The following is a 20,283-nucleotide window of genomic DNA, read 5'->3' on the forward strand; positions in this document are numbered from 1 at the left end:
TACACCCCTTCCCGTGCACTCCGCTCCATGGATAAATCCTTCTTATCTGTTCCCTTCTCCACTACTGCCAACTCCAGACTTCGCGCCTTCTGTCTCGCTGCACCCTACGCCTGGAATAAACTTCCTGAGCCCCTACGTCTTGCCCCATCCTTGGCCACCTTTAAATCTAGACTGAAAACCCACCTCTTTAACATTGCTTTTGACTCGTAACCACTTGTAACCACTCGCCTCCACCTACCCTCCTCTCTTCCTTCCTGTTCACATTAATTGATTTGATTTGCTTACTTTTTTTTATTTTTTTGTCTATTAGATTGTAAGCTCTTTGAGCAGGGACTGTCTTTCTTCTATGTTTGTGCAGCGCTGCGTATGCCTTGTAGCGCTATAGAAATGCTAAATAGTAGTAGTAGTAGTAATGAGTGGAAATAGCCTAGTAGGTCATTCCAGATTTGAAAGGACAATGCTAAAATAAAATTGACTGTGGGCAGTAACTGGATTTTATGTTAGGACATAGCAGAAAGTGGAGTCAAATGAAAATAAGGGACAGGGAAGTGAGCTAAAGAGAAATGTTAGAAGAACAAAAGAAATAGGCAAAGGGCTTGGACAGAGAAATAAATTGGGAGATAGAACAATAAAGGCAATGGGGTCTTGAGGCAGGAGTTAGAAATGCAGAAGAAATAGGGAAGAGGATAAAGAGAAATCTTGAGAAAGTGAAAATACAGAGTTGTGAAATTCTTTCTTGCTCTGTTTTTACAGAAACTGCTAATGTGTTCCAAATACCCAAGGACTCTGGAGGTACTGAAGTACAAATCTCGCTGCTGTCTCCTGCCTTCTCGTGTAGGGAATACACAAGGTAGCTCATTAGGAATGCGGTCTGACATATATATGTCATATTACAAATTTACATGATATTTGTGCCAGTTTAAAAATTGTTTAAGAAGTTCTGTGAGGGGACCAGCTATCAAACATGTCACATACCTTCTAGTATCCAATGGATCAGTTGTAAAATGCCATCAAAGAAAATGTCCCAAAAGATCAGAAACTCCTTCCAACCAGTCACTGATCTACATATATGATACTAGTTAAAAAAGCCCGTTTCTGAAAGAAATGAAACGGGCGCTAGCAAGGTTGTCCTCTAATGGCAATTATGTTTTTAAGGAAACTGTTAGGAGAGAGTATGTGTGAGAGAGAGTGAGTGAGTATGTGTGAGAGAGAAAGAGTGTGTGTCAGAGAGAGAGTGTGTGTGTGTGTGATTGAGAGACAGTGTGTGATTGAGAGAGAGACAGAATGTGTGTGAGTGAGAGAGTGTAGTGTGTGTCCCGTGTGCACCAATTATGCTCTCTCCCCTGCATTCATCCATATGCAGCAAATGTCCTCTGTGTCCTGCCCCCTTCATCCATCCATGTGCAGCATCTCTCCCCTGCCCCCTCCATCCATCGTGGTGCAGCAATTCTCCTCTGTCCCTTGCCCTCCCCCCTTACATGTGCATCAACTCTGCATTCTCCCATGGCCTCTCCTCCATCCCTCCATCTCTCTCCCCTCTGAGTTCCAGGCCCCCTCCCTACCTCTCTCTCTGTGTGCCCTCCCAGTTCCATGCACCCCTCCCCTTTGAGCTTCAGGCCCCCCTCCCCCCTCCTTTTTCAGTTCCAGGACCCCTTCCCCCCTCCCCTTTCAGTTCCAGGACCCCCTCCCTCCCCTCCCCTTTTCCAGGACCACCTTCCTCCCCTCCCTTCCCTTTCGAGTTCCAGGATCCCCTCCCTCCCCTCCGAGTTCCATGCCCCCCATTCTCGTTCGAGTTGCACACCCCTGCGCCTCCCTCCCTCCCTCCCCTTTGAGTTCCAGGACGACCCCCTCCCCATCGAGTTCCAGGATGACTTCCCTCTCCTTGGACTTCCACGCCCTCGCGCCTCCCTCCCTCTCTTTCTCTCTGCCCTCCAAGCACGACCTGTCCTCCGGCAGTTCCTCGCCTTCCTAAGTGCTGGCTGTATTTTAAAAATTCTTACCTTGGGGTGCGGCGTCCACAGTGAAGGCGAGCGGCGCTTCAAACTGCCTTTGCATGTGTCTCAGCTCTCCCTCTGCTCCCGCCCTCATTTCCTGTTTCTGGAAGGGCAGGAGCAGAGGCAGAGCTGAGACACATGCGAAGGTGTCGGCTGCCACCCAGGTTGACTCCCCTTCTACATCGGTGGAGGAAGTGCACCGCAGTCCAGGCGGGCGTTGACTTCTCGGCACCACCATCGAGTACGTTGCTCCTTGGTGTCCAGACAGGCTCAGTTTTGGACTGCTCTGAGGGATGTCTTGTCCGATACTGAAGATGAACGTTCGTAGGAGGAAGAGGAAGATCCCAGGTACTTTTCTTCTGATGAGTCCTATGGGATTCTCTCTGAACCTTCCCCTCCACCAGAAAGGAGACTTTCTCCACTGGAGAGTCTATCCTTTAACTCCTTTGTCAAGGAAATGGCTGCGGCTATTCCCTTCCCTATGGAGGTTGAGGATGAGCCCAGGGCTGAGATCTCAGGGTCCTTGGATTATCCTTCTCCGCCTAGAGAGGCTGCAATTTTGCATAATGTACTGAAGGAAGGCCTTATGTGAAACTGGTTGCTCCCTCTGTCTAATCCCATGATCCCGAAAAAAGCTGAATCCCAACATTGGATCCATGGTGAACCTAGATTGATGTGGTCTCAGCTACCTCACAATTCCATGGTGGTGGACTCCGCCCTCAAAAGAGCCAAGAGCACTAGGGACTATGCCTCGGCGCCCCCAGGCAGAGAAGCTAGAACCTTGACTCTTTTGGGGAGGAAGACGTATCAGGCCGCTATGCTCACTGCCAAGATCCAGACATACCAGCTCTTCACGAGCATCCACTTGCGGAACTCAGTGAGGCAACTGTCTAGCTTGGTTGATGCACTCCCTCCGGAGCAGGCCGAGCCTTTTCGTTAGGTGGTCAAGCAGCAGAAGGCGTGTTGAAAATTCCTGGCCAGGAGTATGTTCGACTTTTTTGATGTAGCATCCAGGATCACTGCCCAGGGTACAGTGATGCGCAGACTCTCATGGCTGCGTGTCTCTGACCTGCATCATTCGGTCCAGCAGCAGATGGTGGATGTTCCTTAACGGGGGGATAAGCTTTTTGGTGAGAAAGTAGAGGATCTGGGTGACCAGCTCAAGAAGCACAATGATGCTATGGATTCTCTTTCCCGCGGGGCGTCTTCTGCTACTACCTCCTCATCTAGGAGGTTTTTTGGCGGGAAGAGGAGTGCTTCCTATTCTTATGCTAGGCGTAGGTACACTCCTACTTTTCGGCACCCTGCCCAGGCTCAGTCCCAGCGTGCTCATTTTCGTCAACAGTGTACGCCTAAGTCCACTGCGGCTCCCCAGCAAAAGCAAGGGACAGGCTTTTGACTAGCTCCAGTTCAGCATAGTCTCAGTAAAAGTGTCCGTACCGGACCACTTCCCGGTAGAGGGGAGGTTGATGTTTTTTCACCAAAGGTGGCATCTCTTAACCTTCAACCAGTGGGTTCTTCAAATAGACCGGTTAGGATACACCCTCAATCTGGAATCCAAACCTCCAAATTGCCCACCGGGAGCTCATTCTTACAGTTCCCAGCACAAACAGGTACTTGCAGAGGAACTCTCTGCCCTTCTACAGGCCCAAGCGGTCGAACCCCGTTCCACCAGGGGAAGAAGGGCTGGGATTCTATTCCAGGTACTTCCTTGTGCAAAAGAAAACAGGGGGGATGCATCCCATCCTAGACCTAAGGGCCCTGAACAAATTTCTAGTCCGAGAAAAGTTCAGGATGGTTTCCCTAGGCACCCTTCTTCCCATGATTCAGGAAAACGATTGGCTATGCTCTCTGGACTTAAAGGATGCTTACACACTCATCTTGATACTTCCAGCTCATAGGAGGTATCTTCGATTTCGGCTAGGGACACAGCACTTTCAGTACCATGTACTGCCCTTTGGTCTGGCGTCTGCGCCCAGAGTCTTCACAAAATGCCTGGCGGTAGTCACAGCATCGCTACGCAGACTGGGAGTGCATGTGTTCCTTTATCTCGATGATTGGCTGTTGAAGAGCACCTCGGAGGCAGGTGCTCTACAGTCCATGCGGATGACTATTCAGGTGCTAGAGCTACTGGGGTTCGTGATAAATTATTCCAAGTCCCATCTCACCCCAGTTCAAAAATTGGAATTCATTGGAGCTCTGTTCAGCACAAAGACAGCTCATGCTTATCTTCCCAAGGCAAGGGCAGACAACCTCCTGTCCCTAGTGTCCATAGTGCGAGCGTCTCAACAAATCACGGCTCGGCAGATGTTGAGGCTCCTGGGGCACAGTTCATGTAACTCCCATGGCACATCTACACATGAGACCAGCTCAATGACCCTAGCTTCCCAGTGGTGTCAAGCTGCGGGGGATGTAGAGGATGTGATCCAATTGTCCACCGACTTTCAGACTTCCCTTCAGTGGTGGACGATTCGATCCAATTTGACCTTGGGACGCCTATTCCAAATTCCTCAGCCACGAAAAGTGCTGACAACGGATGCATCCCTCCTGGGATAGATGGGCTCCACACTCAAGGAGCTTGGTCCTTCAGGAAAAAGGTCTTCAGATCAACCTCCTGGAATTGCGATCTGGAACGCTCTAAAGGCTTTCAGAGATCGACTGGCCATACAAATCATTTTAATTCAGACAGACAATCAGGTTGCCATGTATTACACCAACAAGCAGGGAGTCACTGGATCTCGCTCTCTGTGTCAGGAAGCTGTCCAGATGTGGCTTTGGGCATGCCATCCAGATGTGGCTTTGGGAACGCCATCATGGCATGTTTCTCCAAGCCACTTATCTGGCAGGCATAAACAACAGTCTGGCCGACAGGTTGAGCAGGATAATGCAACTTCGCGAGTGGTCACTGAATAAGGGCTGCAAGGTCTTCCGAGCATGGGGCACCCCCTCGGTGGATCTTTTTGCCACTCAGATCAATCACATTGTTCCTGAGTTCTGTTCCAGGCTTCAGGCCCACGACAGACTAGCGTCAGATGCCTTTCTCCTACATTGGGGGACAGGCCTTCTGTATGCATATCCTCCCATACCTCTGGTGGGGAAGACTTTGCTGAAACTCAAGCAAGGCTGCGGAACCATGATCCTGATTGCACCCTTCTGTCCGCTTCAGATTTGGTTCCTTCTGGAGTTGTCCTCTGAGGAACCGTGGAGACTGGAATGTTTTCCAACCCTCATCACCCAGAATGAGGGGTTGCTTCTACATCCCAACCTCCAGTCTCTGGCTCTCACGGCCTGAACGCTGAGAGCTTAGAAGTCGCCTCCTTGGGTCTTTCAGAGGGTGTCTCCCGAGTCTTGCTTGCTTCCAGAAAAGATTCCACAAAGAGGTGTTACTTTTTCAAATGGAGGAGGTTTGCCATCTGGTGTGACAGCAAGGCCCTAGATCCTCTTTCTTGTCCTACGCAGACCTTGCTTGAATACCTTCTGCACTTATCAGAGTCTGGCCTCAAAACCAACTCAGTAAGGGTTCATCTTAGTGCGATTAGTGCTTATCATTGCCGTTTAGAGGGTAAGCCTATCTCTGGACAGCCTTTAGTTGTTCGTTTCATGAGAGGTTTGCTTTTTTCAAAGCCCCCTGTCAAACCTCCACCAGTGTCATGGGATCTCAACGTTGTTCTCACCCAGCTGATGAAAGCTCCTTTTGAGCCACTGAATTCCTGCCATCTGAAGTACTTGACCTGGAAGGTCACTTTCTCGGTGGCTGTTACTTTGGCTCGTAGAGTCAGTGATCTTCAGGCCCTGGTAGTGCATGCACCTTATATCAAGTTTCATCACAACAGAGTAGTACTCCGCATGCACCTTAAGTTTCTGCCAAAGGTGGTGTCTGAGTTCCATCTGAATCAGTCTATGGTCTTGCCAACAATCTTTCCCCGTCCTCATACCCGCCGTGGCGAAAGCAGTTTGCACACCTTGGACTGTAAGAGACCATTGGCCTTTTACGTGGAGCGGACAAAGTCCTTCAGACAAGTCCGCCCAGTTGTTTGTTTCTTTTGATCCCAACAGGAGGGGAGTCGCCGTTGGAAAACGCACAATCTCCAATTGGCTTGCAGTTTGTATTTCCTTTACTTATGCCCAAGCTGGGCTGACTCTAGAGGGTCATGTCATGGCTCATAATGTTAGAGCCATGGCGGCATCAGTGGCTCATTTGAAGTCAGCTTCCATTGAGGAGATTTGCAAGGCTGTGACGTGGTCATCAGTCCACACATTCACATCTTACTACTTCCTTCAGTAGGATACCCGACGCAACAGTCAGTTTGGGTAGTCAGTGCTGCAGAATCTGTTTGGGGTTTAGAATCCAACTCCACCCCCCCTAGACCCATTTTTGTTCTGTGACAGGCTGCGCTCTCAGTTAGTTGTTTATGGTTTCAGGTCAATCTATGTTATGTTCTCGCCGTTGCGAGGCCCAATTGACCAGTGTTCATTGTTTTGAGTGAGCCTGGTTGCTAGGGATACCCCACATGTGAGAACAAGCAGCCTGCTTGTCCTTGGAGAAAGTGAAGATACTTACCTGTAGCAGGTATTCTCTGAGGACAGCAGGCTGATTGTTCTCACAAACCCGCCCTCCTCCCCTTTGGAGTTGTTATTTATTTCTTTATATGCTTTTTGAATTAACTGACGAGACGTGCTCACGCGACGGGTGCGAAATCAGTCCACACATGCGCGGTGTGCGCTGCACACGCACCAGAAGACTCTGGCACAACTTATTCCCTACAATTTAAAGATATTCAAGGATTATTACTATTCAGAACTAGACATTTGGCATATTACAGGTTGTATATGGTTTTATATGTTCTTACAATTATGAAGTTTTTTTTGGACCTCTTTTAACTCATTTTTGTATGCACATCATTTAATTCAATTATGTATTTGCTATTTTTGTGGTCAATCTTCATTTCAGTTTGTGTATTTATGATTGTTAAATGTTTTTTAATTGATTTATTAGTATTAACTTTGTTTTTATGTATGTTATGCTGTTTGTGGAACTCTGATGCAGGCACACCATGCTGAAATACAGCTGTGTCGGGCCACTGTCAATTCCTTTAATTAATTGTTATTATATTGGAACATAATTGTCTATCATCTCTTCCTTAGGTTGTTGCCATTCGTCTTTTCTTTTTCTTTTCTTTTTTTTTTTTTAGGGTAACCGCTCTTTTTACTTTTCTGTTGTCTGTTAGACCTTGGTAAAAATCACATTACAGCAGTCTATTTTAGATAGGCCATGGAGAGGGGAATTGAGATGTGCAGGTCACGACTTGCTCAATTACCCCAGTATTTTACAAAGTGCTCTGCCAAATATATAGGGCATATATTGACATGCACAAAAAGCATGGTCCTGCAGGGATTGCTATGTGTAAATGTCGTCAACTACAAATGCAGATGCCAATTTTGTAATCTGCAAGGTTTCTGGCACTTATACCACATTGTATAGCCCTCATCCCTGATCTCATTCCCCCTGTTCCACAGCACCATCATTCTCCCAAACCAGTGTGGCATTACTTATTTACTTATATGTACTTATCATCATATCCCCAGCAGGAGCGATTTCCAGTGTTTCCTGTTCCATCAGGTGCCCAGATTCAGAATGGTGCCTCTGACCCCTAGTAGTGTGTATTGGTGTGTTGGTAGGAGGGGGAAGATAGTCATGCTGTTGGGAGTGTTCTGGAGGAGGAAGAGTAGTTGCTTAAAATATGATTGGGGGTTTGAAAGGGAAGGGGAATGGGACTTGATATACTGCCTTTCTGTGTCTTTTTGTAACTACATTCAAGACGGTTTACTTGGTATTTACAGGTACTTCTTTGTGCCTTGGGCAATGGAGGGTTAAGTGAGTTGCCCAGGGTCACAAGGAACTGCAGTGGGAATTGAACCCACTTCCCCAGGATCAAGGTCCGCTGCACTTACCACTAGTCTACTCCTCCACCCTCCTCCAAGGGGGTGCTCTCTTGCTGTCTAGGGTTCTGTAAACCTTTGTACTTGCCCTTTCATGCTGCTACTTGTGCGTGCCTCAGAGCAGATATAAAAGCCAGCAAAGGAACATTTTTGATATACATGTGTGCTCCCTTTGTAAAAGGGAGAATATGTATCTATTTTGGGCCCATCCAAGCCACATCCCTTAAACCTCTGTGTGATTTGGATCTTCATGTGTATATAGCGGCTTTCTAAAATGCTATTTGAACATGTGGCCAATCTACATAACTATGTGCCAGTATTTACATATGGAGTTGCTTCTGAAATATAGGCCACAGTGTGATGATTCTGTCTTTTTAATTTGGCTGCTGCTGCAGGAACTGGAAACCTTTCTCTTAACCTCTCTTCCATCCCACTTCAGATATCGCTGAAGATCTCTGTAAGATGTACAGTAGCCTTAATTGTGCTCTGAAATACACTAAGAAGGATGATGATCAAAATAAACTCACACTCGAACAGTTAGAAAGAAGGATTAAGGTATGAAACAATTTTATAGAGTATTCTCTGAAAATTTTGCCCTTCCACCTTCTGCTGTAAATTCTTTAATTTTAAACACCATCAAAATCTTAACTTCAAATATTACATTGAAACTGAAAAATCCAAATACAGCAATAATATATACTGTTACAAAAAGAGGGAAACAACCACTAAATTAAAAAAAATAAATATTTGGAAATTTTTCTTTCAAATTAACAGAGCAAAACAAATTAGAAAGAAACAAATTGTTTACCTTAATTTAATTTATTTATTTTATAAGTACCTCACCTAAAACTCTCCCTTCTTATTGTTTTAGAATAGGCATTTAATAATAGTTTTTTTCCAGCACTTTCTGTGACATCTTTCTAAAAAGGATGTAGATTTTTTTCTCCTAAATTTCGCCTCTCCAGATTTGTTTCTTACTGAGCAATTCAAACATATTAGACAACAGGTTTTCAGAAGCAACCACTGGGGGGGGGGGGGGGGGGGGGGGGGGACATCTAGATGTACTCCTTTAGTTTTTGCTGGTCACTGGGTTAGTCCTACAATATAGATGCTTCATAAAAGTGTGGACCCCATTGCTCTCCTCTTTCACCCACCAAGATAGTCTGTGGACCAGCATTCTAATCTTTAGATAGTGCCTTGTCTTGTTTTTTGAGGCCTTCTGTGTTATTACTGCTGTGTTACCTGCAACATTTTGTATTATTGGACAGATATATGCAAATCCAGTTTTTAATACTTTTTGTCTGAAAACAAACAGGATATAGAATCTGCACATAAGGGTGATATCATTTAAATGAGACCATGCAGGACCCTTACTTAAAACACTTTTCAGAACTGTATTTGTAAGGAATATTTGGATCTAAAGGAGAAAACATAGATTCTAGGAGAACTTATTTATCCCAAGCAACCTCAGGTTCAATATGGCTTACAAAGCACAGTGAAAAAAAGCATATAAGGAAAACAATATATAATGCATTGCTCTTAATATCAAAAGTATAAAACCATTCCAAAGATAAACACTGCAAAGATAAAACAAACTTGTGTAGAACTGTAAACTTGTTGAAGTTCACCTGTGGAAAGAAAGCTCCTAAACAGAAATGACTTCAACAATTTGCGGAATAGTAAGTAATTATCTTGATATTTGATGGTCTTTGGTAGAAAGTTCCACCATTTGGTACCTTGAAAATAGAAAATCAGAGAAAAGAACCAATCTGTAAGTGACTTTCCTGTAATTGGAGAGATGAAATTGGAGAAAATTTGTAGTGCCAAAGTGAATATTACACTGAGGGAGCCCTGTCAAAGGCTGCATAGAATCTGATGCTATGCCATATATTATTTGGAAAGTTAGGGCACAGAGCTTGAAGATTGCCCTAGCTTTAATGGGGAGCCAGTGCAGCTACTTTGAAGTAGCCCTTTCAAAGCGTGAAACTTGAAGGATCAATCTAGCCGCTGTATTCAGGGCCGTTTGTAATCTTTTGAGGACACTCTCCTTAAACTCAGCATATATAGCATTACAGTAATCAAACTGAGCAATTTATGAAGTCCACTGCAGTGCCCCCTAGGGTGGCCCGGTTGGTGTCCTGGCATGTCAGGGGGACCAGTGCACTGCAAATGCTGGCTCCTCCCACGACCAAATGGCTTGCATTTGGTCAGTTCTGACATGGATGTCTTTGTTTTCAAAAATCGCCGAAAATCAGAAACGACCATGTCTAGGGACATCCAGATCTAGGGATGGTGAAATTTAAGGATTTTGACGTCAATGACGGTATTTTCAAAACGAAAGATGGACGTCCATCTTATTTCAAAAATATGGGTTTCCCCGCCCCTAGATTTTACCGTTTTGCAAGGATGTCCAAATCGCAGTTTAAACGTCCCTTTCGAAAATGCCCCTCTATGTAAGTTCTGGTCAAAGGGATTGGTCAAAGTGAGGAATTTAGTTTTATCTTTGTTTAGCTTTAATTTAAATTCTGAGGCCCATCAAGTTAAGACCCTGTTTAATCCTGTGAATAATGTCTTGAAGGACACGTTTAAAAAGGATAAAGATTGTGATATCTGCATAGATGAAAGTTTGAAATACCACAGATTCTAGTTTTCTCATTGCTTGCATCTCCTAGAGAACATTTTTACTAGTGGTACTTGGCTGAATCACTGTGAGGCAGTCACCTTTCTCACCAGGTGGTGGGTTAGTCTATGCATAGTGAAGCACAGTCTGCTTTATAAACATTCCATCCTGGTAATTGTTGTCCCTACAACCTACATAATTCTTTTGCTGCTTTAGAGCATAATGATGCTGAAATAAAAAGGAGCTGAGAAGAAACCAGAAACAGTGAAGACACCCCAAAACATTGACAAAAAAGGATCAAAACAGAAAATTGTTAGTTGAAACGGTGGAGGAGGAGTTCCGTGTGTGAGAAACAATATTAAAGCAATTGAAATGCAGGGGAGCCTCGGAAAAGGCAGAAGCAATCTGGATTGCCTTGAAAATAAGGTTTAAACCTTTATCCATACAAGTGTTGTCTACAGATCTCTGATACAAAGAAGCTCAACAAAAGTCTGGTCGTACATATCCAAAAGATGGGAGTGAAAGAGGTAATAAAAATTTGTTAACAAAGATCATATCTAGAATATGACCCTTTATAGGTGTGGGTTCAATAACTGTTTGCTTCCAGCCTAGGGACTGTATAGAAATTTTTTTAAAAATCCCTGATAAAAGGGTCAGATAAGCTCTCATCTATATGGACATTAAAATCTCCTAAAATAACAGTGCATAGAGTCCTCATTAGATATTGGAAAGTCACAAATGAGTTTTTCAAATCGTATAGACTGTGCTTTTTGGTAAATGGAGGCTTGGCCTCATGGATTCCAAGCCCACAATTGCTAGATGGCTAAAGAAGACTATTGCGTCAGCTATTTTTTCTTGTGGGAAGCAGGCTCCTTGGGCCTTGCGGGCTCATTCTACGAGGCTTACAGTGACATCCTGTGCAAGACTACCTTAGTGTCTCCTGTGGATATTTCCAAGGTGGCAATGTGGTTGATGCTGCATACTTTTGCCAAACACCACAGGGTGGACGTTGCAGTGCTCTCTGAAGCTAGTTTTAGGGCTTTGGTCCTCAGGGCATAGATGCCAGGATCCCACAGATTCGGGAATAGAGGGAAGCTACTTAATAGAAGGAGAAATGAAATCTTAAATGATGATTTTTCTTTTCATGAATCCTTCCCACTATTCCAGATGCCCACCTAAGGTTTCTGAGATGTTTAGTCAGTGCAAAGTAATGGGGTCAGGTAACGACTCTCATTTCATGGTGCTTCCTGCATATCTCTTGTTCTCTTCAAGTTGTCTAGAGATGAGAGGTCCACACATGTTTGCTCATCTGGTTAGTGTTAGGTTAGCAAGTTGTTTAAGGTTGTATTTATTCTGAGTTTCTCCTTACTGCTTGTCTAAGTAAATACTGAGGAGCTGGACTGCATGCCAAGAGAGAGATGTCTTGGCTTTGTTTTCAGTTCTCAATCTACACCTGCTGGTTGATGGACACCTATCCCACAGGTTCTGGATTAGTGTGAAGGACTAATGGAAAGAAAATTATCAGATAAAACCTAATTTCTCCTTTTTTTTTTAAATCAGGTCAGGGGAGGTGGTGGCTAATGCAGGTATCTGAGGCAGGGTAGTTGGGTTGGAAAGAAGGAAATGGGAGCCTGTACTCTCTATCCAACTCTCCTACACTGCCTCAGACTTGATGTAATTTTTCCCATGGTAGCCAGATTGCCAAAACCTTTTTTTTTTTCATTTACTGTGCAAGCCACTGGATAGCAAATTCACTGTATTTACATGCAGTGTGCAGTCAGGGTTTCTCTGCGAGTTAACACTCATGCTGAAACCCTTTCTGCATCGTTATCCTGTGGTAAACCCCGGTTAAACTCACATTAACAGTGTGGTAAGCTGTCTGCATCAGCCCCAGAGTCTATGTGTAAAAGAGAGATCATCAAAGACTGTGTGTTCCAATATTTTATCTTTAGTGGTACTGAAGTTCTCTGCTGTGCTTTGATGAAGAGAAGTAACAGCACCCTGTCCTCACTGAGGAGTAAAATATTTTAAGAAAAGTCTGACTGTAAATGCTGTAAATAATTAGCGCTTCCTCTGCTGATCTAGTACTATCTGCATTGACTTTCTGATGCTATCAAGTAAAGTAAAGTGGTTCAGAGCGATACAGTGGTGTGGTTTACATCATTTCTGGTGAGAGAGAAAAAGTTGGAAGTGTCCCTTTTCAGTCTCCTGGAACTCTTTCCAGTCCTGGCTCAAGCCCATAAATAAAATATTATGTACTGGGTTGTGCTCATATGTCTGAATCTTGACTAGGCGGCTGCCTGGGTGAAAACCTAAATGCCTGTTACACTATTTTATAAGTGTGAGGAAGGGCTCATACAGACATTCCTTTGACTGATTGTTTTATAAAGGAAAGCAAAGGAATTGGTCTATGGCACTCACCAGGATCTGGAAGCCCTTTGTGTTTTTGTAAAAAAGCACCATGCAGATCTCTGTATAGCACCATGAAAGTGAAAGTACCTGCCTGGATTTCTTCCACTATATGAGCACAGCATTGACTATTTTGAAAGACTCTGGAAGCTCAGTCTAGAGCAACAGCCAGAAGAGAAAAAAGGGTTTGGAGAAGTGCAGAGGTGCAAGTTGGGGAGAAGAGTCGGCTTCAGGAACTCACACAATACTTGAGAAAACAAGAAATAATTTGGACTTCACCAGCCCAAAAGAAAACACACAGCCACTGCATGCTTTAGCTACTGTGTGTCGCAGACAGTGGAAGAAACAAACAAAAAACTTTATTTGGAGACGAGAGAATTTCACTACTCCAGAAGAAAGGAAAAAGTATCCTCTCCTAAATTTAAACATAGGGGGGAAGGGGGCACATATCTATTCCAACCATAATACAACAAGGTACCTCATGAAAGGCTACAGAGGAAATTGGAGGGTCATGGGATAGGAGGAAATGTCCTATTGTGGATTAAAAACTGGTTGAAGGATAGGAAACAGAGAGTGGGGTTAAATGGGCAGTATTCACAATGGAGAAGGGTAGTTAGTAGGGTTCCTCAGGGGTCTGTGCTAGGACCGCTGCTTTTTAACATATTTATAAATGATTTAGAGATGGGAGTAACTAGCAAGGTAATTAAATTTGCTGATGACACAAAGTTATTCAAAGTCGTTAACTCACGACAGGATTGTGAAAAATTACAGAAGGACCTTACGAGACTGGGAGACTAGGTGGGTAGATGGCAGATGACGTTTAATATGAGCGAGTGTAAGGTGATGCATGTGGGGAAAAAGAACCCAAATTATAGCTATGTCATGCAAGGTTCCACGTTAGGAGTTACGGACCAAGAAAGGGATCTGAGTGTCGTCGTCGATAATACACTGAAACCTTCTGCGCAGTGTGCTGCTGCAGCTAGGAAAGCGAATAGAATGTTGGGTATTATTAGGAAAGGTATGGAAAACAGGTGCGAGGATGTTATAGTGCTGTTGTATCGCTCCATGGTGCGACCGCACCTTGAGTACTGTGTTCAATTCTGGTCGCCGCATCTCAAGAAAGATATATAGTAGAATTGGAAAAGGTGCAGCGAAGGGCGACTAAAATGATAGCGGGGATGGGACGACTTCCCTATGAAGAAAGACTAAGGAGGCTAGGGCTTTTCAGCTTGGAGAAGAGACGGCTGAGGGGAGACATGATAGAGGTATATAAAATATTGAGTGGAGTGGAACAGGTGGATGTGAAGTGTCTGTTCACGCTTTCCAAAAATACTAGGACTAGGGGGCATGCGATGGAACTACAGTGTAGTAAGTTTAAAAAAAAAAAGAGAAAATGTTTCTTCACAACACATAATTAAACTCTGGAATTCGTTGTCAGAGAACATGGTGAAGGCGGTTAGCATAGCAGAGTTTAAAAAGGGGTTAGATGGTTTCCTAAAGGACAAGTCCATAAACCATTACTAAATGGACTTGGGAAAAATCCACAATTCCAGGAATAACATGTATAGAATGTTTGTAGGTTTGGGAAGCTTGCCAGGTGCCCTTGGCCTGGATTGGGCGCTGTCATGGACAGGATGCTGGGCTCGATGGACCTTTTGTCTTTTCCCAGTGTGGCATTACTTATGTACAACACTGAGAGGGTTATTATACCTGGTGTTTGGAGTCCTATCTGACAGCTGTGAGAGCTCCAACTGGACCCCATCAACGTGCTGTATTATTGTACAACACTGAGAGGGTTATTATACCTGGTGTTTGGAGTCCTATCTGACAGCTGTGAGAGCTCCAACTGGACCCCATCAACGTGCTGTATTATTATTGAACCGGACTTATCTCGAGTAACACATTCTTTGTCAGGCTTAGCAGTCTGACAACTAACTCACTGAAATACTAGGTCTTGCAGTAACATTTGCTATTTAAAAGAATGTACTATTTACCTTACCCTTTGCTAGCTTTCTTTTTTTTCTCTTGTATAAATGCCTTATTGCTCCTTTTTTTAAAGTTAAACCCCAGTACCTTTCAGTAAAGTTAATGTTGTGAAATATACACTTGCCTCTCTGGTTAATTTTTATATGAAACTGACAGAGAAATCCTTTGAGCAACCTGTTATACCTATCTATCTTGCTCCAGTGGATCAGTGTCCTAGAGCCCTGCTTTTCCAGGTAAGGGAAGAAGCGTTGCCTATTCTATTCTATTCTATTGGAGTTTTACATACCACTCGTTTTCTATAAAGAATTCATAGCAGTTTACATTAAGGAAAGTGAAGCTCTTTAGAGCGATGTGACATTTCGAGAAGTGATAATAGGAAGAAGAAATCAGTTGCACGGGTGGTCTGAAACTGTTAACATAATACCTATTTATTTGTCAAACAGATAAGTCTTCAAGGCCTTCCTGAAGGAGAAGTAGGAGGATATGTGCTTTAGATCTGGTGGTAACATATTCCATAGTCTCATTCCTGCAAAGAAAAAGGAATTCTCAATAATAGTTTTGAAGCGAATGCACTTCAGTGATGGAAAACTTAAATTTCAGTGTTTTCAGAAAACCCAAAGTTCTGCTAGGGGATGGCACAACAAGCAGTTCGCTCAACCCCTCTAAATTTGAGCTGAAAACAGATTTGAAAATAAAGTACTATTCACACTCCTATATCTGAATGTGTCTTCCAACCTACCTCCTCTAAGCATAAGCTGGCATGGGGTACCATAGGAGGCCAGGGGTTACATAAGAATACAGAGGCATCTTATTGGACTTTTCCTATAGACGTTCTGTTATAAAACTACCCCTCACTTGCCCAAGTAATGCACACTATTTGAGTTAGTGTCCTATATTGTTTTTTAGCATCAATGTGTCTATTGTGAAATTTTGTGCAGGTTAGCAATTTGCACAGAAAAACAGGAAATGTCATTAAAATTATCTTGTTGAGCAGATAAGCACAATTTAAATACACTAAAAAGTAAAATAAAAATTTGAAAGATTCCAAGTCAACTAATAAAGGACTTAAAGATTGAAAGAGAATGTTGATGATAATTCCTCTTTAAATTAAATGCCCCAGTATTTTAGAGAAACCATTTTAAGGGAAGAGTAAAGGATTTGATAATACTACCTTTCTGTGCTACAACCAAGTGTTTTACATGCGTTATATGTAGGTACTTCTGTCCCTGTTGGACTCATAATCTAAGTTGTGTACCTGAGACAGTAGAGGGTTAAGCAATATGCCCAGGATTACAAGAAGCTGTAGTGGGAATTGAGCCCAGTTCCCCAGGTTCTCAGCCCACTGCAGTAACTAGTGGGCTACTCCTCCACTCGTGATGATGATCATGAAGTGCCATTGAATCAATTTCGACTCATAGTGCCAATTCTACAGTAGAACATTTGTTTTTCTGTGATGTGCTGAAAATGGTAGAGAAACAATCTGTAATCTTAGATGTGTTGCTTACCAAATTGCGTAATCTGATTGTCTCATCTGATTCCTCCACTAGATATTCATAAAGATTCTGAAGATGGGCTATGAATTTTCCAGTCCTTCGGAGGTAACTTTGCACCCACTTCCATTATCTTTATGTAAAGCTACACATTGAGGTTTTTATTTTTAAATTTGTTTATTGATTGTGTTCTCAGTATTAGCAATTTACACATACTTTGAGATACATATTTCTTTATCTCTTTTACAACAATCTGTATCTAACATGTTCTCACTCACTCAGATCCTAATCTATGTCTAGTCTATGATCTCTTCATTCTCTAGTACAACATTTTACTATTCTTAATCTCTCAAATTCTTGCAACCCCCATCCTTAATCATTATTTATCTAAGAACAACAAGTATTTCAAAACCCCTCCCTTCCCACCGTATCCCTCAACAAACCCTACTCCCCCCCCCCCCCCCCCCTTTTTGGTATGCTTTACCAGTCACTCATAATGTGTCTTTCCACTCCTTCGGTCACATATTTAAGATGCAACCCCTACCCCCTAGGGGTATTGTCTGCCAAAATGGAGTCCATATTCGATAGAAATCTTTCTCTGTGTTGTAACCAGGTACCTCTAGGTGCAGCCAAGGATAGAACAATCTCCTCCAGCCACAGGCTCCCAGTACAGTCAAGAAATAAATGTTCACCAGCAACTTCAGTCCTAAGGACTTTATTCCATGCAGGTTTCTAGTAGACCTGATACACAGTTCCAACAGCAGCATTCACCGTCAATCTTAAGCACATATAAGCCACCTGAAAGTGTGTGGCAAATAGTCCCCTTTAAGCAGTAGTCTAGCACATACCAGGATTCAATACAGCCTCCCAGTAAACTCTAGTCTGGGCTCTTTATCCAGTGCACAATAAACAGTAGTTCAATTCCAAATAGAAGCAGTTCATTCAGTTCATCATCACAGTTAAATCACAAAGCAGCAGTTTCTACCTTCTACTCTCTTTACCTTCAGGAGGGGTTCCATACTTTAGGGATTTCTCATACCCCAAGGGATTCCCCTTTACATTGGCTTCACTGGTAGATTCAATACTTTAGAGATCTCAATTACCCAAGGGTTTTCAGCCTGCAAATACTTTTGGGACTTTCTCACACCCAAGGGATTTCACCCTGCATCTGCTTCACTCTACCCTCTTCTGTCCTTCTGCTTCTCTCTTCTCTGGGACTCCTTCCCACCTGCCTAATCAATTCCTGGCTTCTGCTACCACAACCAATCATTCTCCTTCAATTAGCTTCCCCCACACCCATATCAGCTGAGTTAAGCATTAGACTAATGATGAGCTCCTGCACACAGGGTTTCCTATCTCTCTTTCCCCCTAGTGGCAGCCAATCTACATGTCCTGCCAGCTTACACCCATATCTTCCCCTATTGCAGCTAGGAGTCCAGTCCGGGTTCTTCATCTCACCCCCTGGCTCCTTGCCTGCAGTGCCTTCTGGGACTTGTATTTCAGACTGAAACTGCCTTAACCCAACTATCCTGGATGTGACTCTATCACAGTGTATCGCAAGTCTTGCTTGTAGTCCGCCACTCTCCTCTCAAATCTCATATAGTCTATCATGCAGCTACACCACTGCTGTATAGTTGGTGCTTTATTTGTAATCCTCTCCTTAAGAATTAGTTTTTTGGCTATCTCAGTTGCTCTGCGAGTGAAACCCGTGAGTCATGCAGGAACGGGCTGTATCAATGTCGCACACCCAAACAGCATTAGTGGGCCGCACTTCCATGTCGTGTCCCACATACTTGATGTAGCTTGCACCAGAAGCTTCCAAAGCCGTTGGATTGCTGGACAAGCCCAAAACATATGGCCCAAAAGCGCTCCCTTCGCCTCACACTTAGGGCAAGCACCATCAGGAGAAACCCCCATATGGAACACTCTTCGTGGAGAAACATGCGACCTCAGTACAAAATTGTATTCCATTTCACAGTAGGTGATCGTTTTCGATGACCTCTTAATTAATAGGATATATTCCTTTAGTAGATGCGGCAACACTGGAGTGTCCAAATCTGTACTCTACACTTGAGCCAAAGCATTGAAATCTATCTCTGTTATTAAGTCTCTTATATGTCTATGATGCATCGTCAATGTAACCTTATTTTGAGACTGCAACGAATAGGCTGACGTTCCTCCTGTAAGTCTTCTGTTAGGCATTCCCATAGCAAACTGCGCATATAGTGCCTGAGTTGCATATAATGAAAATAATCCTCTGGCTTGAGAGAGAACTGGATTTTGAGTTCTTCAAACGTCCTTATCTGCCTCTCCTCTGTCAAAGCTTGGAAGAGATATTTGAGACCATTTCTCTAAAAGCTTGGTATATGAGTCCCGGCAGGAACTGAGGGTTATCACAGATTGCTATAAAAGGAGTAACTTTCCTGGAAAAAAGTTTGGTATCTGCAAGTCCACTGCCACACTGCTTTGGCTGTGGTGAGGATACAGTGGGGGAAATAAGTATTTGATCCCTTGCTGATTTTGTAAGTGTGCCCACTGACAAAGACATGAGCAGCCCATAATTGAAGGGTAGGTTATTGGTAACAGTGAGAGATAGCACATCACAAATTAAATCCGGAAAATCACATTGTGGAAAGTATATGAATTTATTTGCATTCTGCAGAGGGAAATAAGTATTTGATCCCTCTGGCAAACAAGACCTAATACTTGGTGGCAAAACCCTTGTTGGCAAGCACAGCGGTCAGACGTCTTCTGTAGTTGATGATGAGGTTTGCACACATGTCAGGAGGAATTTTGGTCCACTCCTCTTTGCAGATCATCTCTAAATCATTAAGAGTTCTGGGCTGTCGCTTGGCAACTCGCAGCTTCAGCTCCCTCCATAAGTTTTCAATGGGATTAAGGTCTGGTGACTGGCTAGGCCACTCCATGACCCTAATGTGCTTCTTCCTGAGCCACTCCTTTGTTGCCTTGGCTGTATGTTTTGGGTCATTGTCGTGCTGGAAGACCCAGCCACGACCCATTTTTAAGGCCCTGGCGGAGGGAAGGAGGTTGTCACTCAGAATTGTACGGTACATGGCCCCATCCATTCTCCCATTGATGCGGTGAAGTAGTCCTGTGCCCTTAGGAGAGAAACACCCCCAAAACATAACATTTCCACCTCCATGCTTGACAGTGGGGACGGTGTTCTTTGGGTCATAGGCAGCATTTCTCTTCCTCCAAACACGGCGAGTTGAGTTCATGCCAAAGAGCTCAATTTTTGTCTCATCTGACCACAGCACCTTCTCCCAATCACTCTCGGCATCATCCAGGTGTTCACTGGCAAACTTCAGACGGGCCGTCACATGTGCCTTCCGGAGCAGGGGGACCTTGCGGGCACTGCAGGATTGCAATCCGTTATGTCGTAATGTGTTACCAATGGTTTTCGTGGTGACAGTGGTCCCAGCTGCCTTGAGATCATTGACAAGTTCCCCCCTTGTAGTTGTAGGCTGATTTCTAACCTTCCTCATGATCAAGGATACCCCACGAGGTGAGATTTTGCGTGGAGCCCCAGATCTTTGTCGATTGACAGTCATTTTGTACTTCTTCCATTTTCTTACTATGGCACCAACAGTTGTCTCCTTCTCGCCCAGCGTCTTACTGATGGTTTTGTAGCCCATTCCAGCCTTGTGCAGGTGTATGATCTTGTCCCTGACATCCTTAGACAGCTCCTTGCTCTTGGCCATTTTGTAGAGGTTAGAGTCTGACTGATTCACTGAGTCTGTGGACAGGTGTCTTTCATACAGGTGACCATTGCCGACAGCTGTCTGTCATGCAGGTAACGAGTTGATTTGGAGCATCTACCTGG

At 43.9% G+C, this 20,283-nt stretch overlaps 1 protein-coding gene across 7 annotated transcripts in view; it reads left to right on the plus strand.

The window, feature by feature from the left end:
- The window catches only part of RNF112 (ring finger protein 112), a 196,990-nt gene that overhangs the window by 164,765 nt on the left and 11,942 nt on the right, over positions 1-20,283 (plus strand). For all 7 annotated transcript variants that reach the window (XM_030210178.1, XM_030210177.1, XM_030210176.1 and 4 more), the window contains 3 exons: positions 754-850; positions 8,374-8,489; positions 16,497-16,547. In XM_030210178.1, the coding sequence (XP_030066038.1) occupies positions 754-850; positions 8,374-8,489; positions 16,497-16,547 (264 nt within the window). The remainder of the gene's footprint in view (positions 1-753; positions 851-8,373; positions 8,490-16,496; positions 16,548-20,283) is intronic.

Source organism: Microcaecilia unicolor, chromosome 7 (genome assembly GCF_901765095.1).
Source record: "Microcaecilia unicolor chromosome 7, aMicUni1.1, whole genome shotgun sequence".
In the NCBI taxonomy this organism is placed as follows: domain Eukaryota; kingdom Metazoa; phylum Chordata; class Amphibia; order Gymnophiona; family Siphonopidae; genus Microcaecilia; species Microcaecilia unicolor.